General features: G+C 36.4%; 1 protein-coding gene across 10 annotated transcripts in view; it reads left to right on the forward strand.

The window, feature by feature from the left end:
* The window catches only part of VRK2 (VRK serine/threonine kinase 2), a 108342-nt gene that overhangs the window by 63286 nt on the left and 17776 nt on the right, over window positions 1–27280 (forward strand). For all 10 annotated transcript variants that reach the window (XM_070798696.1, XM_070798693.1, XM_019970194.2 and 7 more), the window contains 3 exons: window positions 12282–12414; window positions 21144–21264; window positions 23813–23871. In XM_070798696.1, coding sequence (XP_070654797.1) covers window positions 12282–12414; window positions 21144–21264; window positions 23813–23871 — 313 coding nt within the window. The remainder of the gene's footprint in view (window positions 1–12281; window positions 12415–21143; window positions 21265–23812; window positions 23872–27280) is intronic.

Below are 27280 nucleotides of genomic sequence, written 5' to 3' on the forward strand. Positions count from 1 at the left end.
CTTTTTTGGGTGTTAGTTCTAAAAGGTCTGACCCATGCTCAGTAAATCTTTAATACAGTTTTCTGATGGGTGAGGCCCTGCTCCCTCCCTGTTAGTTGTTTGGCCTGAGGCCACCTAGTCCTGGAGTCTTTAAGCTCTGTGGTAGGGCTAATGGCAACCTCAGAGGACGTATGCCAACACACGCCTCCCAGGACTGCTCCTGCCAGTGCCCCTGTCCTTAAAGCAGAACACTACCAACCCACACCTCCACAGGAGACCCTCAAACACTCACCAGCTGGGCTGGCTCAATCTCCTGTGGGATCACTGGTCCTTTCCCTTGGGTCCTGGTGCACACAAGATTTTGTGCCTTCCAGAAGTCTGTTTCCCCCTGTCTTGTGAAATTCTGAAATCAGATCCCACCAGCCTGATAATAATGTTTGCCTGCTTACCAACATAGTGCAACGTCTTAAGCTTCTGTTTGATTTAGACACAGAGGAGGATTGTAAATTGGATGCAATTCAGATTATCCTCTTTGTTTATTTTGTTTAAGGACAAACACAAGCACTTTCATATCAATTGGAAATCAGAAAGAGAAGGTATTGTAGGTTCTTTCATTTAATTGAGAACTTGTGTCAGAAGAATGAATTGGAAATTGACTGTAATTGAAAAAATTTCATTTTGTAAATGTGGCGTTTTTAGTAAAGAGGCAATTGTTAACCTATGTATTATTGAGGGAATTTCCCCCCAAAGTCTGGAAAACATATTAAGTTATAGCCCAACCATCTTGGATCAAATAGGCTTCCAGATATTGCTTGAAGAACCAGGTTGGAATAGGAGAGCACGTTGGAATATAATAGGTTATAGGGTCAAAATCTCTAAATATAACTCAGTATTTTGTTATGATACTTGAATTTATGGCACCATTTCAAGGAGTCATAGACTTGGGTGTCATGGAACAATAGATGGAGTGAAGAGATAGTGAAAAGGCACACCTTTCTGCTTTTTCTTCACATGATATCTTCATGGATGTGTCTTTAAGTCTCTTAATCACAGTGAATATTAAATATAAAGGAAAAAAAAGATAAAATTCCAGTAAATAGTTGTGAGATATAGGAGGAGAAAAGAAAAACCCAACATATACAGTACATGTAAACAGTATATAAGATCAAACTATAGCTTTGAAAAATATACCTTAATATTTATTCTAATAAATCCCATGTTTGAAAAGTAACCTGGCACCTTTTAAAAGTCATATTCTGTTGTCTAGGCTGTTATTAATAGGACACAGTGTCATCTGCAATGTTGTGTTAATGGCAAAAGGAAGATAGGGAAGTTGAGGAAAAACAAAAAAGTACCGTATAAAAAAAGAATAAAAAGAGCAGATTTATATCAAAATGTAGTAGCATCTATGAGGCTGCATATAGGTTTCTGGTAGATAGGAATGACTTCTGTGAACGTAAACATGCTGCTTATTCATTCCATGCTTCATTCCCCTTTTGGCATATAGTGGTTTCCATTAGTCAGTAAGCATTTAGTTTATTGTGAAGATTTTCACATTATGGTATCTTGTTGAGAGAATAGGAAAATATTATGTGCTATTGAAATAAGATAAATGCTGCCTTTTTTTATAAGAGCCTCTAAAGTTGCTGAATAAGTCTATATATTTTCCTGCAGTTTTGAAAGTGTTTTCTAAATTGCGATTAAACAAAGTCATGAATAGTGACTATCTCCCTCCACAGTATAATTTCCATCAGTCTCTGATGAGAGTTTAAGACGCATTTCTTGCTACAACAGGATATGCTACTTAAAAGACTTTAATTGTATAAAATAGTCTAAATTATGATAAGGTGATTAGATTTTACAACAGGAGAGATTTAAGTTCTTGAAAAGTGAATCACATTTTGGGACTGTATCCACATCTCTTTAATGTGAATCTACAAAGTGGAGGTTAAGTCGTAATATGATTTAGTGAGTGGTCACATCTCAATAAGCAATGGCATTTGTCCACATGAACATCTTTTTTTCTGTTCCAGCTCTGTTATCTCTTGCACCCACTTCTCCACCTCACACTTGGCTGTCTGTCATGGAGGTGTTGAGAAATGCTTCTGTATGAGCTGTTCTGGCTGCCTGGTACTTAGGTTTCCTGGTTGCTTGAGGAGCAGGAAGGCAGCAGATTCGACTCTTGATGGGAAGGAGGTCCTTTATGTTTTCCATCATCCGTGAATCTATCACTCAGCTCTGCATAAACTAAGAGAAGCAGAAACTAGTGGAATTAGTGTGTTAGCCATCAGTCAATCAGTTTGCTTTTGATAGAAAGATGGGTAAATCATTTTCTTTCTGAATTTTCTCTTTTTCCTCCTTTTCTCTTTGCCAGGTCATTGAATCCTTACTCAACTAGCCACGCTGTTTTTAGAGTTACTTTTGACTCTCAACCCTCTTACTGTTCTCTTCTTTGTCTTCTTTCTTTGTTCACTAGTGCCCTACTCCAGCCTCTCATTGTCTCTTGCCTGGACTATTATCATATTTTCCTAAATGGATTCTCTGCTTTCATTTCCCCATTATGATGCTGCCAGCACTGATAATATTATTCCTTGCCGAAAAACTTTGGTGACTTCTTTCTGCATGCAGAAATTGTGTCCCAGCTTCTTAGCATGGTTTTCAAAGCTTCCTATAAACCCATTATAACTGTTTTTTGTTTTTTTTTTTCCTGGCTTGTAATGTGTTTCTAATAACCTCTACATTCCCAGCAGACACTAATCCAGCCCTGGTTTTCCTTGTTTTATCTCCTCTTCCCTATCTCCGTTCGTGAAAATCTTAGATATTTTTCAAGGCCCAACTCAATGTCACTTTGTTCTTTGAGTTCCCCAATTAGGAAATAACCTGTCTCCACCCCTACTCTAAAATATTATTATTTTAAAATCTGTTAGGCTTTTTTCACAGTGGATGTCACTTCTAGATGTGCTGGTGTCACCCCTCCCTTCTCTGTGTGGGACATTGGAAAAACCTCAGTCTTCTGGTTAGGCTGATTTAGATTCTGATCTCAACTTTGCCAGTTACTGTAGGTTTATTTGTTTTGCACAGAGAACCTAAACTCACTTATCGTCTTTTCTCATCCTCAAGGTATCTTAAAATAGCTTGCTCTTAGGGTCATGAGGGTTAAATAATTTGACTTCTGTAAAGCGCATATTGCCTTTGCATAGCAAGTATTCAATCATATGCATTCATTTTGTTTTTCTTTCCTTTTAAAAATGTATGATTCTTCATATTTGATCATGCTTGGCACTCAGGTGGCTGTTGAAAGGGATTTATTTCTATTTGTCCAATTATTACTATCAAGTCAGATCAATAAAATTTCATTTAAGCTTCCTGTGCAGAAGACCTCAGAGTAGGTGCTGTCATGGATATAAAAATGTATATATCATTATCATTGTCCTATAGGAGTTTATAGCCTATACATGTGAAACTAAGGCATAAATAAAAGCTAAATAACTTTGTACATTTTTAAATAGTAAATCCATCTGAACACAAATGAAAACCCAACGAGTAGCCTTGTGTTTAAAAGGGTCTACTTATCAGAATAGGATTCAGGTATGAGTGGTGGATCTTGGAAGTGTGAGGTGTCAATCCAGGAGGTATGGTAGGAAGTGGAGAAGAGCCCTTGGGGTGTTCCTGGAGGGGTGCTGAACTGAAGACAAAGGCCCTTCCAGTGTGATTCACTGCAAGGAAGAGTTATCACACACTGCTCTTTAAATCATTCCTTTCTTTCGTCCATTTGGAAAAACAAAGTGTTACAAGATCCCACAAGCATAAGAAAGCAGGGAGAGGGAAGGAAAGATTTAGTTAAATGAAGAACTTGAGAACCTGGCCTCAACTATACAGTCTGTGGAATTTTCCAGGCCAGAATACTGGAGTGGGTAACCTTTCCCTTCTCCAAGGGATCTTCCCAACACAGGGATCAAACCCAGGTCTCCCACAATGCAGGTGGGTTCTTTACCATCTAAGGCACCAGGGAAGCCCAAGAATACTGGAGTGGGTAGCCTATCCCTTTTCCAGGGCATCTTCCCGACCCAGGAATCGAACTGGGGTTTCCTGCATTGCACCTGTATTCTTTACCAGCTGAGCTATCAGGGAAACCCGAACCTAGCTCTGTGGTTGTAAATTTGGCTAGGTAAAGTAGGAAGTTGGTTTTTGAGGCAGATCTATTTAGTATAGGAAAAGTTATGATTTTCATGGTCATCAAAAGCTAATTTGTTTTTCATCTTTATTAGTTTAGTGCTTTTAATCAGGGCTATAATTTACTATCTGTGTCAAATTCATTTTTCAGAGACACAGATGTGGAGACAGCATTAGGAGTACAAGCTCTTTATTGAGGCGAGGGAGTATAGTACCTGTATAGGAGAAAAGCACTAGCAGTAAAGAACCCGCCTGCCAATGCAGGAGACATAAGAGACACAGGTTCAATCCCTGGATCTGAAAGATCCCCTGGAGGAAGGCATGGCAGTCCCCTCCAGTATTCTTGCCTGGAGAATCAGATGGACAGAGGAGCCTGGTGGGCTGGAGTCCATAGGATCGCAGAGTCAGACACAACTGAAGCGACTTAGCACAGCACAATAGAAAGATAAAAGGAGAGGAAGTGTGCTTGGACAAGGAAAGCTTTCAGAGTGAGATGTTGCAATGACACCTATGAAAGAAAAGGAAACAGGAAGATTGGGCAGGGAGAGCTCAGACTGTGATACAGTTCCGAAAAAATCTTGGCCAATTAGGGATGACCAGAGCTAACGGGTCCCCTTTGAAGAGTCTCCATTTGGGTAAAAATGGCCACACAGCTTTCCCACCATGATCGTTCTTCAGTAGGAGCTGCCAGGGGAGAGTGTGGTTTTGGCTCACTTGCTGTGCTGGTTCCTAGTGGTGCTGCCTCTGGAGGTTGTCAGAGTATTGCACTCCTCACAGGTGAAAGACCAGTTCTTTCTTAATGAGGTTGTGTCTCCATGGCTACTATACTACCTTTTTAATAATAAAATATTAAAATTGAAAGTCCTTGAAAGTATTAGTGTAGATTAGATGTTTTTTGAGGGGGAGGGGACAGCCGAAAAATTCACTAAAGCAATAAAATGTTTTGTAGAAGCTGAATTTAGTGAGTGTTGGATGACTTGCATTATTTGGGTGTATCATATTATTTTTCATCTGTTAAATGTGTATAGTGATACATCTTCTCTACCTGTCTCACAAGGTTGTAAGAGAACAAAACAAAACTGAATAACATACAAGGGAATCCCCATTAAGGCTATTAGCTGATTTTTCAGCAAAAACTCTGTAGGCCAGAAGGGAATGGCAGGATGTATTAAAAGTGATGAAAGGGAAAAACCAACCAAGATTACTCTACCTAGCAAGAAGGAATATAATTGCTTTACAATGCTATATTATCTTCTGCTGTACAATGAAGTGAATCAGCTCTATGTATAAATATATCTCCTCCCTTTTGGACCTCCATCACACCCATCTAGGTCACCACCGAGCACCAAGCTGAGTGTCTTGTGTTTTTCAAAGGTTCCCACTAGCTATCTGTTTTACACATGTCAATCCTAATTTCTCAGTTCATCCCACTATCCCCTTCCCTGTCTGCCATGTGCTCACATGTCTGTTCTCTACATCTGTGTCTCTATTCCTACCCTGGAAATAGTTTCATCAGCACTGTTCTTGTAGATTCCACATGTATGTGTTAATATAAGATACTTGTTTATCTCTTTCCAACTTACTTCACTCTGTATGACAAACTCTAGGTCCATTCATGTCTCTACATATGACCCTTTATTGTTTCTTTTGGTGGCTGAGTAATACTCTATTGTATATATGTACCACATCTTTATCCATTAATCTTTAGATGGATATTTAGATTGTTTCCATGTCCTGGCTATTGTAAATAGTGCTGCTATGAACATTGGGGTACATGTGTCCTTTTGAATTATGGTTTTCTCAAGGTATATGCCCAGTAGTGGGATTGCTGGGTCATGTGGTAGTTCTATTTTTAGTGTTTTAAGGAACCTCCATACTGTTCTCTACAGTGACTGTATCAATCTACATTTCCACCAGCAGTGCAAGAGGGTTCCCTTTTCTCCACACTCTGTCCAGCATTTTATTGTCTGTAGATTTTTTGATGATGGCCATTCTGACCAGTGTGAGGTGATACCTCATTGTAGTTTTGACTGGTATTTTTCTATTAATTGGGCTTCCCTTGTGGCTCAGCTGGTAAAGAATCTGCCTGTAATGTGGGTGACCTGGGTTTGATCCCTGGATTAAGAAGATACCCTGGAGAAGGGAAAAGCTACCCACTCCAGTATTCTGGCCTGGAAAATTCCATGGACTGTATAGATTTTGTACATTTTATATAGAATTTATAAATTCCATGGACTGTTTGTAGATTTTTTGATGATGACCATTCTGATCAGTTTGAAGTGCTCTTTGTAGTTTTGATGTGTATTTTTCTAATAATTAGTGATGTTGAACATCTTTCCATGTCCCTCTGCCATCTGTATGTCTTCTTTGAAGAGATGCCTGTTTAGATCTTAGGCCCATTTTCTGCTTGGGTTGTTGGTTTTTTGTGTTGATCTCTATGTGCATGCTGTATGCTGAGTTGCTTTAGTTGCTTTGCTACTGCTGCTGCGAAGTCGCTTCAGTCATGTCCAACTCTGTGCAACCCCAGAGACGGCAGCCCACCAGGCTCCCCTGTCCCTGGGATTCTCCAGGCAAGAATACTGGAGTGGATTTCCATGCCCTCCTCCAAAGGATCTTCCCAACCCAGGGTTCAAGCCCACGTCTCTTAAAAGTCTCCTGTATTGGCAGGTGGCTTCTTTATCACTTGTGCCACCTGGGCAGCTTTTTTGTATTGAGCTCCATGAGTTGTTTGTATATTTTTGAGATTAATCCTTTGTCCATTGCTTCATTTGCAAATATTTTCTCCCATTCTAAGGGCTGTGTTTTCCTCTTGTTTATGGTTTCCTTTGCTGTGCAAAATATTCTATGTTTTATTAGGTCCCATTTGTTTATTTTTGTTTTTATTAGGAGATAGGTCAAAAAAGATCTTGCTATAGTTTATGTCACAGTCTTTTTCCTCGGTTTTCCTCTAAGAGTTATATAATGTCTAGTCTTACGCTTAGGTCTTTAATGCATTTTTAGTTTATTTTTGTGTATGGTGTTTGGTCAGAGAAGGCAATGGCAACCCACTCCAGTACTCTTGCCTGGCAAATCCCATGAATGGAGGAGCCTGGTAGGCTGCAGTCCATGGGGTCGCTAAGAGTCAGACATGACTGAGTGACTTCACTTTCACTTTTCACTTTCATGCATTGGAGAAGGAAATGGCAACCCACTCCGGTGTTCCTGCCTGGAGAATCCCAGGGACGGGAGAGCCTGGTGGGCTGCTGTCTCTGGGGTCACACAGAGTCAAACATGACTGAAGCGACTTAGCAGCAGCAGCAGCAGCAGCATGGTGTTTGGTGATGTTCTAATTTCATTTTTTTTTACATGTAACTGTCCAGTTTTCACAGAACCACTTACTGAAGAGGCTGTCTTTTCTCTGTTGTACATTTTTGCCTCTTTTGTCATAGATTAGGTGACCATAGCTGCCTGGGTTTATCTCTGGACTTTTTATCCTGTGCCATTAGTCTACATTTTTGCTTTTGTGCCAATACCATACTGTCTTGGTTACTGTAGCTTTGTACTATAGTTCAGAATTGGGGAGCCTAATTCCTCTGCCTCTGTGTTTCTTTTTCAAGATTGCTTTGGCTATTTGGTGTCTTTTGTGTTTCCATAAAAATTGTAAAAATTTTTCTTCTAATTCTGTGAAGAATGCCATTAGCAATATAATAGGGATTGCATGGAATCTATAGATTGCTGTGAGTAGTACATTCATTTTGACAGTGTTGATTCTTCCAATCCAAGAACATGGTATATCTGTCTATCTGTTTGTGTCATCTCTGATTTCTTTCATTAGTGTTTTATAGTTTTCTTGAGTATAGTTCTTTTGCTTCCTTAGGTACATTTATTCCTAAATATTTTATTCTTTTTGTTGCAGTGGTGAATGGAATTGTTTCCTTAATTTCTCTTTCTGATCTTCCATTGTTATTGTATAGGAAAGCAAGACATTTCTGTGCATTAATTTTGTATCCTGCAGCTTTACTAAATTCATAGATTAGTTCTAGTAGTTTTCTAGTGGCATTTTTAGGATTTTAGAATTGTCCATGTACAGTATCATGTCATCTGCAAATAGTAACAGTTTTATTTCTAATTTTCCAGTTTATATTCCTTTTATTTCTGTTTCTTCTCTGATTGCCATGACTAGGACTCCTAAAACTATGGTGAATATGAGTGGCAAGAGTGGACATCCTTGTCTTATTCCTGATCCTAGTGGAAATGCTTTCAGTTTTTCACCATTGAAAATGATGTTTACTGTGGGTTTGTCATATATGGCCTTTATTATGTTGAGGTAGATTCCCTCTGTGCCCACTTTCTGGAGAGTTTTTATCATAAACGTGTGTTGAATTTTGTCAGAAGTTTTTCCTGCATCTGTTGAGAAGATTGCTTTTTTATTCTCTAATTTGTTAATATGGTGTTAACATTGATTGCTTTGTGTATATTGAAGAATCCTTGCATTCCTGGGATAGATCCCACTTGATCATGGTGTATGATCCTTTTAATGTGCTCTTGGATTCTGTCTGCTAATATTTTGTTGAGGATTTTTGTGTCTTATGTTCATCAGTGATCAGATCAGATCAGATCAGTCGCTCAGTTGTGTCCGACTCTTTGCGACCCCATGAATCGCATCATGCCAGGCTTCCCTGTCCATCACCAACTCCCGGAGTTCACTGAGACTCATGTCCATCGAGTCAGTGATGCCATCCAGCCATCTCATCCTCTGTCATCCCCTTCTCCTCTTGCCCCCAATCCCTCCTAGCATCAGAGTCTTTTCCAATGAGTCAACTCTTCGCATGAGGTGATACTGGTCTGTAATTTTCTTTTTTCATGATATCTTTGTCTGGTTTTGGTGTCTGGCTAATGGTAGCCTCACAGAATGAATTTGAGAGTGTTCCTCCTTCTGTAATTTTTTGGAAGAGTTTGAGAAGGATTGATGTTAGCTCTTAAAATGTTTGGTAGAATTTACCTGTGAAGCCATCTGGTCCTGGACTGCTGTTTCTTAGAAGATTTTTAATTATAGTTTCGATTTCATTACTTGCGATTGATCTCTTTACATTTTCTAATTCTTCCTGGTTTAGTCTTGCAGAGTTGTACCTTTCCATTAATTTGCCTGTTTCTTCCAGGTTGTCCATTTTATTGGCATATAGTTGCTTGTTAGTCTCTTATGATCCTTTGTATTTCTGCAGTGTCAGTTGTATTTTCTTTTTCATTTCTAATTTTATTGATTTGAGTCCTCTCCCTTTTTTTCTTGATAGTTTGGCTAAAAGTTTATCAATTTTGTTTATCTTCTCTAAGGACCACTTTGAGTTTTATTGATCTTTGCTCTTGATTTCTTCATTTCTGTTTATTTCTGCTCTGATCATTATGATTTCTTCTACTGACTTTAAGTTTTGTCTGTTCATCTTTTTCTGCTTGCTTTAGGTGTAAGGCTAGATTGTTTATTTGAGATGTTTCTTGAAATGAGATTGAATTGCTATAAAATTCCCTTTTATAACTGCTTTTGCTGCACCCCATAGATTTGGGTCATTGTGTTTTTGTTGTCATTTTTTTCTATGTAGTTTTTTTATTTCCTCTTTAATTTCCTCAGTGATCTCTTAGTTATTTAATGCTGTGTGTTTTTTTGCCGTGTGTTTGTGATTTTTTTTACAGGTTTTTTTTTTTTTTCTCCTGTAATTGATTTCTAATCTCATAGCATTATGGAAATGATACTTGATGAAATTTCAATTTTCTTAAACTTTCTAAGGCTTGATTTGTGACCCAGTATATGATCTATGCTGGAGAATGTTCTGTGTGCACTGGAGAAAAAAAGTGTATTCTGCTGCTTTCAGGTGGAATGTCCTATAAATAGCAGTTAAATCTATCTGGTCTATGGTGTCATTTAAAGCTTGTGTTTTCTTTTTTGTTTTTTTCTTTCTGGGTGGTCTGTCCATGTATTTTCTGTCCACTAATGTAAGTGGGGTGTTAAAGTCCCCCACTATTAAAGTGTTATTTTCAGTTTCCCCTTTTATAGCTGTTAGCATTTGCCTTATGTATTAAGGTGCTCCTATGTTTGGTGCATAAATATTTATAATTGTTGTATTTTCTTGGATTGAACCCTTGATCATTATGTGGTGTGCTTCCTTATCTCTAGTAACAGTCTTTACTTTGTAGTCTTTTTTATCTGGTACAAGTATTGCTACTCCAGCTTTCTTCTAATTTCCATTTGCATGGTATATCTATTTCTCTCCCCTCACTTTCAGGTTGTATGTGTCTCTAGATCTGAAGTGGGTCTCTTGTATATATATAGGACTTGTTTTTGTATCCATTCAGCCAGTCTATGTGTTTTGGTTGGAGCATTTAGTTCATTTACATTTAAGATAATTATCAATATGAATGTTCCTATAGCCATTTTCTGAATTGTTTTGGGTTTGTTTTTGAGGGTCTTTTTCTTATCTGTGTTTCCCACCTAGAGAAGATCCTTTAGCATTTATTGTAAAGCTGGTTTGGAGATGCTGAATTCTCTTAGCTTTTTCTCATCTGTAAAGCTTTTGATATCTCTCTTGAACTGAATGAGAGCCTTTCCATTTGCTATCAATATCTACATTCTCAGGATGTCTACTTTGCAAAGTGAAGTCTATTTAGTTCTCAAATAAAGATAAAAATGCATCATAAATAGTGAAAGCAAGCAACCAGTTTTACATCTGATTCTGAAGTGCAGTTACTTTGGGCAGTTACTCCTGAAGCCATGTTGAGAAATGGCATCTGTGAGTGAGAGACAAAACTGAAATATCATGTTTTCATACAATCTAGCAAGCTATGTTCTTCAGCAAATGAAGGAAACTGTGTTGTTTATATTTTGAAGTTCAGAATATCTTCTACTTAGGCTGTCCTGAAACCAACAACTTCAATTAAAATTTAATTTTCTTTTAATAGGTATCTTTTAAAATTCCAGTTGTATTATAATATTAATACTCTATTGTCTTAAAGCTGAACATTGTGAAGTGTTGCCTTATTCCCTAAATTTTAAAGAAATACACGTGAAACAATCCATTTTAAAAGTTGAAGCTGCTTTCTTTTCCAGTGGTTTAGAGGGGAGAGGATCATGGTAACATGTATGTGGAAAGTATAATATGCTGACGTGCGTGCATGCTGTCTCTTCAGTTGTGTATGACTCTTAGCACCACTTTGGACTGTAGCCTGCCAGGCACCTCTGTCTGTGGGATTTTCCAGGCAAGAACACTGGAGTTGGTGCCATTCCCTTCTCCAGGAGATCTTCCCAACCCAGGGATTGAACCCAGGTGTTCTGCATGCAGACTGACTCTTTACCATCTAATATATGTTAGAATAAACGTCTAATCATAACATATCCCTATTCAGTGTATGGTCTATCTGTAAAACTACTTCTCCCCTCCCTTCTTTCTCTCTCCAAAAGTAACCTTAGGAAAATTCACTTGAGTTACCATCTGACTTTTCAACAATCTATATTCTGTTTGGATACCCTGCTTAGATTCTGACTGACTTACAAAGATAACAGTGATGATATAGATTGGTCTGAAAGACCAAAAGTACTGCATTGATGTTCCATTCTGAAATACGTACAACATGATGCTGGGTTTTTTTTTGTTTTTTTTTTTTTTTAATTTTGACAGTTATCTCTTATAGTCTGTTCACTGTTTTTATGCTTCCTGTTAATGGAGATTCCTGTAATATTAGCTTACTATTTTTAGATTGTTCTCATCTCCCCTCCCTGTTGAAATAGTTTTATGTTACAGGGAGGGGTTACTAAGAAAAAAGGCTGATCCCCATAAGCTGTATGAATATAGATAAAAAGACATATTGTGGTTTATGACATCTACATGCCCACCTGGAGGGAAGGGAATTTAAGAGCAGAATAAAAAGAATGAAAATCTAAGTCAACTCAGAAACAAGATATGCCTATGTTGAAGTAAGGATTTAAGTTAGACAGTTCATTGTTATGGCCCCCAGTTGTATATATTTTATCTGAAGGCACCGTTTGGTTTAATAAAATACAGATCTGAGGTTCTCTTAACCTATCAGTTTCTTAAGACTTAATTATAAAGGTTAAATTTTCAAAGGACAAAAACATTATTCATTTGTCTGTTCACATCTTCCAGGTTTATCTTGCAGATTATGGACTTTCCTACAGATATTGTCCCAATGGGAACCACAAACAGTATCAGGAAAATCCTAAAAAAGGCCATAATGGGACAATAGAGTTTACCAGCTTGGATGCCCACAAGGGAGTAGGTAGGTTTCTTTTTTTTATTTCAGAATAATTAGAACAAAGTCCTAAGGCTCCATGAAATGACCTTTTTGCCTGGTCAGTTTGAAGAATGAGAACAGTGGTGAGATTTTTATCAAAAGTAGTGAATTCCTGTATGTCAACAAATACTCTTCTAACTGAGAGAAGAGATACAGATTTTGACAAGTGAAAAAAGAATAAAAGATGTCAAGTAAGCAAAATTTGTTGCTCATTTGGAGCAGCCTAAAGTACTAGTTGTTTACGTTAAACTTGAAAGTTAACAACTGAATTTTTATGCTTTAGAAACTCTTTCGGGTTTGGTGCAGGTACATGTGTGAAGAATGATTCATATTTTTCATTGTGCTCTCACCAGAGATTTAGAAGATACCATCTCAACAATAAGGAAGTCTTTTCTGAAACTATGAAGTGTTAACTTGTGGAAATCTCTCCTAGTCACCTTTCATATATCTTACTTATTTAAACTCACTTTGATGGTATTGGAAACACATTTGCAGGTAAATTACATACATAGTCCTTTTATTGGATATTGATTGTACTGCCTTGCATTCCAAGGCAGACTTAATTCAACAATTCCCTAATTAGTTAAAGTCATAACCTATGTCTTGTATTCATTTACCATTAATTAAACCTTAGCTGTTTATTACACTGCAGTCCAAATCCAATAGCCGACCCAGAAAGCCATGGAAAAGGAAGTAGGAGTTCAATATTGAAAATATATGGTGCAGAGTCCCCCCTGATGGTTGCTTTGTTCACAATCAATATGGTCAATGCAACTGTACTTTCTTAGTTGCTCTGTCAGCAAGACAAAAAGTCAATTCTAATGTTATGCTAGTAAAAAAAAAAATGGTGACTTGAAAAACTTTGGCTTTCAAAATTATATTATTCATAAACTTTGTTTACAAAAGTATTTTCAAATGTACTAAACCACACAAATAATTTTTAAACAGCTTCAAATGGACCGCATTTTCACTAAAAGGCAGTTAGATATTTGCACTTGTTAATGGCTGTTGAACTGTTACCCTAAACTGATACTTTCTAACAAGTTTTTGTTGGTGCAAACAACTGTATATCATTGCCTTTTCTATTAAAAGGACCATTGACCATGTAATGTAGAGGGTCTTGATAATTTTCGAGGGCATTTAAAACCCACTGTAGTTTAAGGTCAGTCAGTCAGTTCAGTCACTCAGTCGTGTCCTACTCTTTGCGACCCCATGAATCGCAGCACGCCAGGCCTCCCTGTCCATCACCAACTCCCAGAGTTCACTCAGACTCATGTCCATCGAGTCAGTGATGCCATCCAGCCATCTCATCCTCTGTCGTCCCCTTCTCCTCCTGCCCCCAATCCCTCCCAGCATCAGAGTCTTTTCCAATGAGTCAACTCTTGGCATGAGGTGGCCAAAGTACTGGAGTTTCAGCTTTAGCATCAGTCCTTCCAAAGAAATCCCAGGGCTGATCTCCTTCAGAATGGACTGGTTGGCCACTGAAAAAGTGGAACAAGGGTGTCAGTTGTATACCTTCTTCCTTTCAGGAAGAATCATAGGTTAAATTTGGGGGGGTTGGAAATTAGCTCATATAACTCCTGATCAGAGTAAGAGAAATCACTGCATTTTTTTTCAAAGATAGTTTGGTTAAAAAAGTAATGATTTCACTCAGAAATTTAATAATATTGTATTATTTTTCACCATTAACATTGTTAATGAATAAATGGCCTTTTAAAAATGATATAAATGGGACACTGGCTTTAATTAAGGGCTTCCCTGGTGACTCAGACGGTAAAAAAATCCACCTGCGGTGCAGGAGACCTGGGTTTGATCCCTGGATTGGGAAGATCCTCTGGAGAAGGGAGTGGCAACCCTCTCCAGTGTTCTTGCCTGGAAAACCCCATGGACAGAGGAGCCTGGTGGGCTGTAGTCCACGGGGTCGCAAAGATTCAGACAAGACCGAGCGATTAAGGACAAGGAATGTAAAAGTCAAGTGTTCACTGATAATGTTTTGTTTTATTTTTTTAAAGTTCTCAGTGAATTTTGTTCTTTACTATTGCAAGATGTATTAGTATGAAAGAATATTTAGAGACCTGAAAGTACTTTTTGATAGTAGTATAACTGGAAATTCATCATACAGACTCTTAAGCATTGGTCCAATTACATTATTGACGATGTTAACTTATGATTGGGCCACCAAGTTCAACCAATAGCCCTAATACTGATGTGATTAGATTTTGACCATTATAAATATAACTGTGATTGTGGAATGGGAAAGTGGAGTTGATGGATGTTGGTCTGATCACTGTTTGGACTGTGGTAATTCTGAAAGTCCTCCTCAGTTATTCCATAGTTTAGGTAAATATTTTCATTATGCTACCTTCATGAAAGATTTGAACAATATTTTATTCTGTAGTGTATTTAAGTTTTTTGCTCCCTAAATAATAGTACATGTTGATGAGCTGGGTAGATTTCACCATGCTAGGTCTTTGGAGAGAAGAATGAACTGAGAATAGTAATAGAAAGATATTACCTCTTTGGGAAGGCTACTCAGGTTGGAACCTCCACTACCTATTTTTGGGATTTGCTGAAAAGTTATAACCTGGAGTGAATATTCATTTTTACCACAGGTTTAAAAAGATTTCTATAAAAATTAGATTCCCTTAATGCATTAAAAATAGAGTATACAGTAAAGTTCTCACCATATCTGTATTTACATATATAGGTATACATATATATGCATATGCCTTCACATATATGTGTACACACATATATACTTCCACACACAGATGCATAGATGTGCATGTACACACATTTGCTGAAATATTTGAATACTATTCATTCCTAATGTTTTAGATTTAATTTTCCAAAATAAAACATTTCACTTTAGGATTTTATTCAAAATGAAGTAATCATTTAGTCCTATCTAGAAACTAGTATAAACAAGGCCATAAATCCTGTAGGTAAATGCAGAAGGTCAGATTCATAAATATTAATGTGTTTACTTTCAGTATACATTATGTAGTTTAATCTCAGAAAAATCTTTTCTATACCAGTGCAGCTATGAGATCAAATAAATACTGAGACAGATAATGCAAGGGAAAACATAAAGAGCAAAACAAGTTATCACTAGAAAATAGAATCTCTAGTTGTCAGAGCATTTGTTATGTTTTAGGTTTATCTTGGCTTGATCAGGCCCTGGGAAATATCCAGCCTTCAATGTAAGACTGACTTATGGATTAGACACTTAACAGATATATTGCTAACCTGGTCAGACTGTCTGGTCTGTTACCTTGGTAGTGGTTATTCAGAAACTGAAGCTAACTCTCATGTTTCTGTGGATTATTAATAGTTGGGTTTTCATAATAAATTTGTATAAGGTGCCAGTCATCAGTTTTACATAAGCATTTTTAGTTCAACTGTGTAAAAGGAGGGTAGCTTGTATTATTATAAGTAAAAATATGAATAGAGATATATAAAGGTGAATGAACAGATGGGTGAATGGATAGATAACTATTCTTGAGCTATTGTACATGTATATATCTGTATTTTTTCAAATTGTAATCATTCTTCTAAACTCAGTTCTCTTATTTGACCTAGAAGTGTTTTTTGAGTGGCTGAAGTGCTTCATTTAGTGTAAAATTAGAGTAATACATGTTGGGCTTATCTCATCTATTATTAATCTTTTATTCATAAAAACCAACATGTATAAACATTGACATATTTTTGGGCTTGTTGCCTGATAATTAAAGGGAATTATATCTGTGTCAAATACACTATTTTAAAATTTGTTACATTCTTAGTAATGTTAAAAAGCAATATTGGGATCAATGTGTGGTATGGATTTTTGTAGATTTTTCTGCTCACTGAGGCATGCAGTCAATACCTAATTTCTCTAGAGATATACTGCACTTAACATATTGAGCTTTTTTAAATACTTCAGACCTGTGCATTGAGTGTATAATACCTGTTTTAATTTGACATCATTGATGACCATACAATGTGATATCTAAATTGCATTTTAAATGTCCGTTTGTTTATATGATATATTCAGTATCAAGGAAAGAACTATATTGCATACTTTTAAATTTTTTTGCCAATTGCTACAGTTTATGAAATCCAAGTCTTGTGTTATTTCCTGCATGGCTGCATTTCACTCTAATATGGCACTCCAACTTACAAAATATATGTGAGATAAACTGCGAATGTGTTTTCATGCTACCAAACTTGGGGAAATGACATGGTTTACACAATATTTAACTTCCTAAACAATAATTCAAAAAAGGGAACCCATTTTTCAATTATAAGATATTAAGGTAAACCTTCAAGTTACTATTGAATCTACTAGTAGTCAGAAAAACATACCGTTGATTTTTATTTTTAAGTAAATTTCACTGCTATAAATACTCCTTGGTTGATGTACAAATAAATGTTAATGAAGGCACTATTCCCTCTATGTGGCATAACCCAATTTTGACATTTAGACAAGACTTTCAAAGTCCTGGCATAGATCTTAAACTGTTTGGTTGGGTTAAGAATACACATTGGCCAAATGTAAGATACCTTTGTTCTGTTGAATAACTTCTCCTGAGATCACACAGTAGTGTTTCATCAAAAACTAAGGCCTAGGATTTAAAAGGTACTGAAGAAATGAGAGCCCTGATTTTATTTATTTGAAATGTGACACATTGCATTCTACTTTCCTAATATCCTAATTGCAGTAAATTGGAGCCACCTTAAAGTTCCCTAGCTCTTTTTATATCTGAATTGGAAAAACTACTAAATAACATAGGTTAAAAAATAAATAAAAAATAACAGAGGTTACTAGTTGGATAAACAAGAGTAACCTTTAAATTTGTTCTGCATATAGTCACAATTCACTTCTCAGATAAGCGTCTTACTGAGATGTTTTCTGCTTTCCTATTGTCATTTCTGAATATATAAACTAGTATTTTGAGCAATTAAACCCTGTTTGCTTAAGGCAGAAGTTTTCAGGTTCATTTTATTATTTCCTACAAAAACTTGTTTTTCCTCCTACTTTATAATGTTACTCTATATAAGAAAAAAACTGTTGTCTATATAGAAAACATGTTAGGCAAATAATCAGATCCATTTGGGGATTAACACTGATATTTTTCTTTTTCTCCCAATTCTTTCATTCCATTTGGTGAATCTCACCCAGATAAGTTTACTGCAGTTTATCTTCATAGTAAGGACCAGTTCTCCAGTGTGATTTCTTTGTTGTTTCTGTTCCAGCTTGGAAGAACCATTTAACACTTTATAAATTAATGTTTTAACTAGACAGTCTTTTTCATCAGAATGAAGTAGTTTTAAACAAATAGTTTCATGAAAGTTTGGTTGCATGAAAAATTTTGTTAGTGCTGCAGCTTAGACCTCGATCTGCTGCTTATTTCTTCCTTGCCAGTACACCTGTCTTTGGTCAGTGTATCTTTTGGTGTTTTAAGTTAAAATGCCTGCTTCAAATACTTCCCTAACTATAGAAGCAGTATATATAATGTTGTCTAAATGGTGTTAAAACTAACAAGGGAGGCAAAGTAATTGGCAGATTTGAGTGTTGGCTTTGGATTCTGAACACTTTGGATTTCAGTGCAGAGCTCTGTGAATATTTGCTCTGTGATACTGAGCAAGTTGTTTAACCTCTCTGAGACTCTGTTTTCTTATTTGTCAACAAGGTTAATGATACTTACCTCATGTTATTATTAAGATGATTAAATAAGATAAAAGCAGTTAGAGTGTCTGGCACAGTAGCAGCTTCATAAATCACATGGATTGTTTTTATTTTAGTTATGTATTCTAGTGTCAGCTGTTTCTGGTATCTGCTTTCTAGGGAAATAGAATTCAAGTCCCATTCCACCTGTACATTTTTTGGGGGGTGTTTCTCTTGGCAATAATCATTTAGAAATGTTGAGCAACTGAGAACACCACCATATTAAAAAGCAAAGTAAAAATTGGATGCTAATTTATATTTAGAAAGTGACATGAGAATGTAGAAGAAAAATATTAATAACTAAATTTTCCTATATTTCCAAGCAGTAATACCATAAGTAAAAGTATGACTTTACATATAGGAAATATATATGAAAATATGCTGTTAATGATTATATTAACTATCAAGTGCACCTGATAAACTTTATGTATTATAATAAATTATACAGAAATATAAATTATACAGAAATAAAATAATCCATAACATATGTTTCAGCTTTCAAATTAAAAAATATTTTCATAGTTAGATATTGTCTTCTTCAGCGGTGATCAACTCTTGTTTTTTTAATTTTCAGCATTTTGTTGTCAGATATACAGGAAATAACAGAATAATACAGTAAATATCCAAATGTTCGATTCCTAGATTCAACAGATATTATATTATCTATCTTTTGTTTAAAGTACATCTACATTAAATTTAGATATATGATCAATTTACTGTGTTAATTACATACCCACTCATAGATGCTAATATTGTCATCCAAAATATTTTAATTAATTTAACCAGTGTTAAAAATGCTCTTCTGTATGTAGTAGATGGAGAGATGACATAGTCGTTGGTACGGTCTTAGAGTTTAGATTCTCAAGTAAACACATCACACTTTGCAGTTTGTTTCCCTGAGACGGAGTTTTCAGGGAGAGGTGTGTGCTTGGAAGCATTTTTAATCCTGTCATCTCACCGTTCAATGGTGGGAAAGAGTTACTGTAGAATTTTTTCTTTAACATTACGTGCATATCTGTAGAACTTAGTGGAAACAGTGGTAAAACATTTACCTAACCATAGTTATTAATGTATATATGTAGTAAAAGTAAATAAAAGTTTGAAAAGTGTGATGCCATAGTTTAATTAGGTAAGACTGAACTATACTAGTGAAGTAAAGTTAATTCTCAAAGGGCTATTTCAAATGAAGACCAGTTTATGAAAGATTGGCTTCAGGAATCTAAATGACTTGTCATTACTTACAGCTTCATATCAATTAATCCCTCAGTTGGAGGGTTGGGGGAAGTGGCTGGAAATGTTCATTCTATTTTAATTCTGGTTGTTTTTCCTCAGAGGGTCTCTTGTGTGTAGCCTATATTGTCCAAACAGGTGCCAGAATATAATTTTTTGAAAATTAGAGGATGTGAATTTTTTTAAGTAGTAGTAATCAGAAATTGCCATAATGGGAAAGGGACTTGTGAACACATCTGTACAAATGGAACCATTCCATTATTAATGGGAGATTTATTACTGAAGAAATCACTGCAAAACAGCATGGTAGAGATTGTGTTTTTATTTTAATAGGGGAGCCAAGTCTTGCATTAGGACATTGTTGAAGCTGTGCAGAAAGGAAATGATACCCATGGGACTGTTGCATTCTACTCGATTGAAGGGCCTTTAATAATCCAGTACTCTAATAGCAGTTAAGATAGAGTATGTGTGAGAGCTAATCTTGTCTTCTGCTTTTATAATAACTTATGTATGGTGACCAAAAGTAGTTACGGTGTGCTAGCAACATTGTTCTTAGTAGACGACTTTTAAAATTAAAAACTGAGTTTACTAAGTGACTTTTCAGAGTATATTTAATGAAAGATAATAAAACAGGATACCTGTTTACAGCAGGTTTAGCAGCCATGAATTACACTTAGGAGATTTTATATCCCTACACAGGTGAACATTCAAATCATGGTAGAAATCTAAGCCGACCTATTGTTTTATAACAATTTGGAATGGTTATAAAAATGAGTTTATTTTGTGGGACTTTGTTAATGTTTTGATCATTATTTCAGTAATATTTTTTACATTTTGATATTTTACTAGATTTCATTGTCCTTCTTTTGAAATCAGCTACTTAAAAAAAAACACATAAAATTATCATGAAATTAGTCTGTCATTTAGTAATTTTACATAAATGATTTTACAGTGACCTCAAAGTATTCTTTTACTGTATTTTTTAAATGAAAAGCCATCTTATATTAAATTCTGGAAGCCTCTATTTTGCTTTAAAATCTACTTCCCACCACCTCCACCTTCATCCTTCACGCACTCTATTGCTTTACCTTTTTTTTTTCAGGATGTTTGACCAGAATTTCACCATAGCACTGCTTATATCTAAAATTATATTCATAAAATTCTAGATCTGTGTACCCACAAAACAGGCGTATTTTTCCTGTACTCTCATTTAATTGAAAAGTCTTAAGAAAGACCTGTATTTTAATACTGCACACTAGATGGCAGTTTTGTCATATTCTTCCAATTTCAAAGGCTACTAGTTCGAGTGGAACAGGAAAGGCCATCAATGTTTAGTCTGCACTCGAAGGGTCTCTGCATGACCAATGCAGACCCCATGGACTTCCTGGAACATATGTTAGCAATTTAGCTGCAGACATTTATTTCTTTGTTTTACTGCTTGGCTCTTTGAGAAAGTGTTGGTGCCAGGTTATGGGTTGTCTGGATCATGTCAGAGGCCATGGAGATCAAGTTCATGTGACAGGCCAGACTAAGGAAGGATGAAGTTGGAGGAGGTGAGGAAACTGACCCTTACTTTCAACAGCAACAAGTCACTGCCTGTCTGTGGACTGGGGCCAAATGCCTGGGCGTTTAAGCTTTTCTCCAGCTGAACAAACAAAACACATCGCCCATTTGGCTTTTTCATATTTCATCAGTGGTAGTTCATTCAGTGATTTCTCTATTTCTCAAAACTTGCTTATCCCTCATCTTTCTGTCTTAATGCTTATTCCTATAGCCCTGTCCAGACGAAGTGACCTTGAGATCCTCGGCTACTGCCTGCTGCGGTGGTTATGTGGGAGACTGCCCTGGGAAAGGAACCTGCAGGACCCTGTAGCTGTCCAGGCTGCGAAAACAAAGTACATATTTTCAAGTATTCCATCATTTACAGCACCAGGGCTGAAAGGATACACTAAAGCAAGTTAATATCCCAGAAAAGACTGCCATTCAACTAACATGATAGCCAAAGCAAATTTCTTAAATTTGAAAAATATTTTAAAAAAACCAAACAGCTTACAGACATACACTCCATTAAGCTAACACCTATGAAAACACATCTATTGAGTTGTAATGCAAAATATAAAGTGAAATATTTGTTACTTCACAGGGTGTTTTCCAAAGCTTAGATTCTAGGTGGTGGTATTTTCAAGAAAGAGAATTTTCAAATTATCATTGTACAAGTACATGGAGTTAGTGTGAGCTTGGTAGCTTGGTGTGATTGATATTAACTGTGCAAAGCAACAGGGTGGAGTGGGACAAACAGGACTTATTTTTTCAAGTGAGAAGAACATACTTCTTTTTAATCCTGTGTTTTGGGAGGGAGAATGTTCGGTTTCTTAAGGAAGAAACAAACAAAATTTGTATATGAGATGTTTATCCAAGAGATCATTTTGCAGCCACATAAACATTTATAATATTCCACATTCAATTTTTATCACCTAACCTCTATTAGCATGAGAAATAGGTTAGACTAAGAGCAGAGTGGGTTACTCTTCTACTGTTCTTCTCACTTTTTTTCTTAGGCCTTTTGATCAGGCCTAAGAAAAAGTCAATTGCTTATAACACAGCATAGTCAATTTTTCATTACATACCAAGATATTCTCAACAGTAGTTATGTACAGATATAATATCATGATTGGAAAAAGCTGCTGTATTTTAAATAAGACAAGTCACAACAGAAGTTTACCGAAGGGGTAACTAATCCTTAGAAATCAGTCTTTCAAATTCAGTGTGACATCAGTTCTTAACAGAGAGGGAAGCTAACCCTCAGATAGAGAGTAGTACAGATTGCATTTGTAAATACTGACATATATTGTAAGATATATCTCTCCACTTCAGTCTTGATCATTCTAGTCCCTTAGCCCAACTAACACGTTTGTATGTCAGCATTAGAACGATCTCGTCAGTTATTTACTGCAGTGACTCATGTGTGCATCTCACCCTCAGGTAACTAATGCTCTTCAATATGTGAGTCAGGGTCAAAGCACAGTAATGGGCACATGTAAGCAGTCTTGGTTTCCAATTTCTCACCTCAGTTTATCTAATTTAAATAAAATGCTTTATTAAAAAAACTAGCATATTAATTCTAATGATAATATATATGTTTTTCTTTTCACAAGACTTACAGATATTCACAGACTTACAGATTTTTTTTTGGTCTTTTATCAATATGCATGTATAGATGTGTTCATTGTAGATCTCTTTAATGAATATGCCTGCATGTATATATTTGAAGGTAATAGGGTATCATATAAATAATAAAACATAATACTAATAAATATAATCCCCATTTATATTTTTAGATCCCTTGCCTGTGTTAATATATTTATTTTGGCCTGATTAATAGCATAAAGCTATTGACCAGTAAAGCTAGTATTAGGAAGTTTATAATTAAGGCATATATATGTATATTAATAAGATATATATTCAATTATGATATAAATATATTCAAACTTCTTATATAGTACATAATCATAATTTATTCAACTTGCTGAGAAGGCATAATTTCCCAATAAGGGCAGGCTTGCATATTCAACCATATTGTATTTCCCTTCCGTCCTTTATGTTCCTGACATCAGGTAATATTAGATCAGTACATTTACTGTTGCAATTGTGCCTATGCCTGAGTTAGTGAATTGTTCATATAAGTAATTTTAGTTGAGTGTTTATATATTTGTGGCTGAAGCAACTTAAGAGATTTGTACTTGTTCAGTCTAAAACACTGAAAAGTCTTAGAATAATGGGTTTTGGGGGGGCTGTTTCTTATTAATCTGTTTAATCTTGTGCTTCATTGCTCAGTTCTATGTTCAATTCTTTGTGACCCCGCAAAGATTGTAGCCCGCCAGGCTCCTCTGTCCATGGGGATTCTCCAGGCAAGAATACTGGAGTGGGTTGCCATGCCCTGCTCCAGGGTATCTTCCCAACCCAGAGACTGAACCCAGGTCTCCCGCATTGCAGATGGATTCTTTACTGTCTGAGCCACCAGGGATAGCATAGCATAAAAACTGCCCAGTGAAGAACAATATACATAAAAAGGAAATAATTTACCCCTTCCCAGTGGTAAATACATGAGGAAAAATATTTTGTAAATCCAGGTAAAATTTTTCCACATATCTTTTTCTTGAGATTTTTACAGAAAAACCATGTATCCCTACTTCTACATTTGCATATACAGACCTTGTATTAAAGCATTTATACTGTATTTCTATGTTTAGTTTCTAGGTGATTGATATAAAATTGATTAGTGAGATTTGAGGGATTTCCCTTATCCCGTACAGGTGGGTAGGAAAAAAAAGTATGGAAAGTCACACTATTAGTGACCCATCAACAAGTTTTGTTTTCTGATCAAAACAGCATGTCACAGGATTGCAAACAAAATTCACTGTGCCTTACTCTCCTCTGTTTCAGTCTGTTGGATGAGCTCCCTGAGTCGGTACTTCAATGGGCTCCTTCCGGAAGCAGCTGCCGTAAGTCAAATGATAACTTCTATCTCCCCCTGTAGGATTTCCAGGTCACTGCATGTGTCACTTGTCACTTTTTCTGCACCCAATCCCCTTCCCACAGTGGTGGGAAGAAACCCCGCAGGGTTCCAAATAGGTGGCTAGAGAAGAGAACTTTTAGATCCTCTTTTCATTAGGACACAAGAATGCTGCAAGAACTTGCTCAGGGAGTGTTCTCAGCTTTGCTGATGGCACTGCTTTCTTTCAGATGTATGCTTGGGGACTTGTGCACAAGTTCAATGGCCTACTATATCTGGTATTTCTAGAGTGGACTTTCTGGTTTTGTTTCTCTGAAGATAAAGTTGATCTAAGGAAAGACTGCTTTCAATTAATAATTTAAAAAAGCAAACTATTAAACATTTGAATGCTGTTTAGACCTGGATTATAGTCTGACCCAGCAACCTGAAAAAAATTTTTTTTTTGGTTTGGCAAGGCATGTGACCTGGGGATTCAAAGTATATTTCATTAAACGGGTTTCTCTTTCATGTTAGTATAGACCATTTTGGAATTCTTTAATTGGTAGCACTGTCAGTAAAAATAGCAAGGCGATTCAGAATTACCCAAGTGCTGCATGGCACATTGTTCAGCCCCAATTTAACAGCCGAGTTAGATTGCCTCACAGAACAGAGCCTGCTTCTGCCGTCCGGTTTGCTTTCTTTCCGAGAAGATAAGCAGAGTGAATCTTGATCTCTATTTGTATCGGGCAATTTCAGTTAGCTTTTAGCTGACTTATGAAAGCAAATATGTACACTGACTGTCTAGAGAAGGTCAAATAGTATCAGTTTCCACATGAGAGTTTGAAAGTAGAGTTAAATCATTTTAAACTTATACTTACAGCCCTTCTTTGACCAGAAACCAGAATTTTCATTTCCATAGGAAACAAATAAACCAGCCGTGCTTTCCCACTTCTATTTCCCAAGTCCTATAAGTCTGCCCCGTATGAGTCTTGCTGCTGCTTCACTCAAATGGGACAGTAGTATTCTCATTGGTGGGGATGGGCTGCAAGATGAAAGCTTTTTGTTTATGTAACGTAACTCCACTGAGTAACTCAGTCAATATGCCAATATTCATTTTTGGCTAATATTCTTATTGGCATTTTTACCAAATCGTACAGCTTTCATTTTACTCAATAAGACAGCAAAATGAGAGATGAAATGTTAAAAAAAAAAAAAATTTAATTGTGTATCTGTCTTTTATTGTCCCTCCTGCCTAAAAAGTAAACTGTTGAGTTTAGGATTAGAAAAGAAAGCCCAGGTGCCCTGGATCATACACAATAAATGCCTATGGACCAGTGTGTGTTCTGGGACACTGCTGTTGCTAGAGATGAGATTTGAACGATGAGAAACAGGAGGAGGAGTGCCAGGCTCCTCTTTTTCAGTACAAACCATTTGTTTGAGTCTATATAGTTATTTTATAAAATGCAGATTTCTATTTTTAAAGCACAAAATGTTGAAACTTTATGATTAACTGAAAGTCTCAAGTTGTTTGTGCTTAGGAGAAGTGGGTATTACTAGCATGAGAATTAATCTGATTTACAAAAGGTTTGCTACTAAGACATTTTATGATATAAAACAGCTGAGAAGTTTGCAGCATGCATGTCCCACTCAGTGTAATAATAATAGTTTCAAAAGTTTCTGTCTCTTGAAATGATACTAATGATACTTAATATTTCACTAGCTTAAAAAGCAGATGATTCAAGAATATCATAATTTCATACTACTCAAAGCATTTTGTTTTATAGCTCTGGAAATATGCTAGTAAATTAAAAGGTGTACCTAATATAATAAATCTAGATCTTGAAACGCTAACATTTAAAACCAGTACTATATCACAATTGTCTGAGCATCAGGTTTATCATAATAAATTCGTAACAGAGGTGGCTCTTCTCTTTTTCTTCCTCTCCTACCTCATGGTACCTCATTTTTTTAAAGCCCAGATCCACGAAGGCTTTCCAGCACAGCTGCAGTCAACTGGTAGAGCACCAGGAGTCTTCCATGTCTTCTAACAATGATTTGTGAAAACTATGCCCAGCATATTCACATATTCAGCTCTCTTCTCCATTTGGGATATTCTGGTTGATAGCATTGTAGGGCTTCCCTGGTAGCTCAGCTGGTAAAGAATCCGCCTGCAATGCGGGAAACCCTGGTTCAATTCCTGTGTCAGGAAGATTCCCTGGAGGAGGGCATGGCAACCCACTCCAGTATTCTTTCCTGAAGAATCCCCATGGACAGAGGAGCCTGGCAGGCTATAGTCCATGGGGACTTAAAGAGTCAGACACAACTGAGCGACTAAGCACAGCATACCAAACCAGGCTTACGAATCTTAAAGAACAGCAGAATATTTACATTAATATTTATATTAAAATGGTAGTGAATATAATTTAATCTTTTTTTGTTTTGTTCATCTCTTCAAGAATCGGATGCCCCCTAAAGGGCTTCTGGAAACATGAGATATAACTTTGATGAAGCTGTAGCACTTGCTAGTTATAGATCCTGGTTGAGCAAATGGTAGGTAACAGAATTTTGACATCTTATACATTCAAGAGGAAAAAAGGAGGTTGCAGAATTGCCACAGTTTCCAAAATGCCAAAAAAAAACAAACTCTGGAGACAAGAGTTTTCAGTTTATCCATAGTAGCCTTCTGCTCCTAGAAAATAGTTGTGGACAATATGGTGTAAAATGGTCACTCTCTGACATTCCTTGCGGGGAGAGATGATGACTGTTCTTTTCGAATTTTTCCCTGTCGGGAGTGATACCCAGTGTCTCTGCAGTTCCCTGCTTGAAAGGAGGTAGACCTGGAGGGGAGCAAAATTTTAGGCAGTTATTTCTTCCAACTCACAAAGCTTCCCCAACTTCCCCACCATAGGATATAAACAACTTAGTGAGAAAGTAAGAGCTCCTTGTGTCTGGGTTAGTAATAAGTTTTTGAAGAGGAAAGCCTTGTAAAAACTAGTTTATGGAGTGTAAACATCTTTGAACAAATGAAAACATGCCAGTTTTTAGATAGTGTATGGTATTATCACTTACTTGTATCTCAGACTGAACCTCCACCTGAAGCAAAAATGCAAACTACGTTTGTTTTACAGTGGTTGTATTCGTCATTTTGGTTACGGATTCTGTTTGTGCTGAATGTATTTAAAAGTTTGTAGTTGGCAGCTTTTTTTCTCGTGGGGAGATTACTACACTGTTCTGGGGAAGAGAAGAAATAAAAGATGGCAACTTCTCATCCTTGTGCTCTATATCAGAAAGATTATGCTGTGATTGCACTGGTCTAGATTGGTATGGGAGACCTGATATCGGCAAATCCTAAAGTCAGTCATGGCTAAAACCATAGAATTCAAGGTCATTTCTAAATGTACTGTTGTATTCTCAAAATC

This window comes from Bos indicus, chromosome 11 (genome assembly GCF_029378745.1).
Source record: "Bos indicus isolate NIAB-ARS_2022 breed Sahiwal x Tharparkar chromosome 11, NIAB-ARS_B.indTharparkar_mat_pri_1.0, whole genome shotgun sequence".
In the NCBI taxonomy this organism is placed as follows: domain Eukaryota; kingdom Metazoa; phylum Chordata; class Mammalia; order Artiodactyla; family Bovidae; genus Bos; species Bos indicus.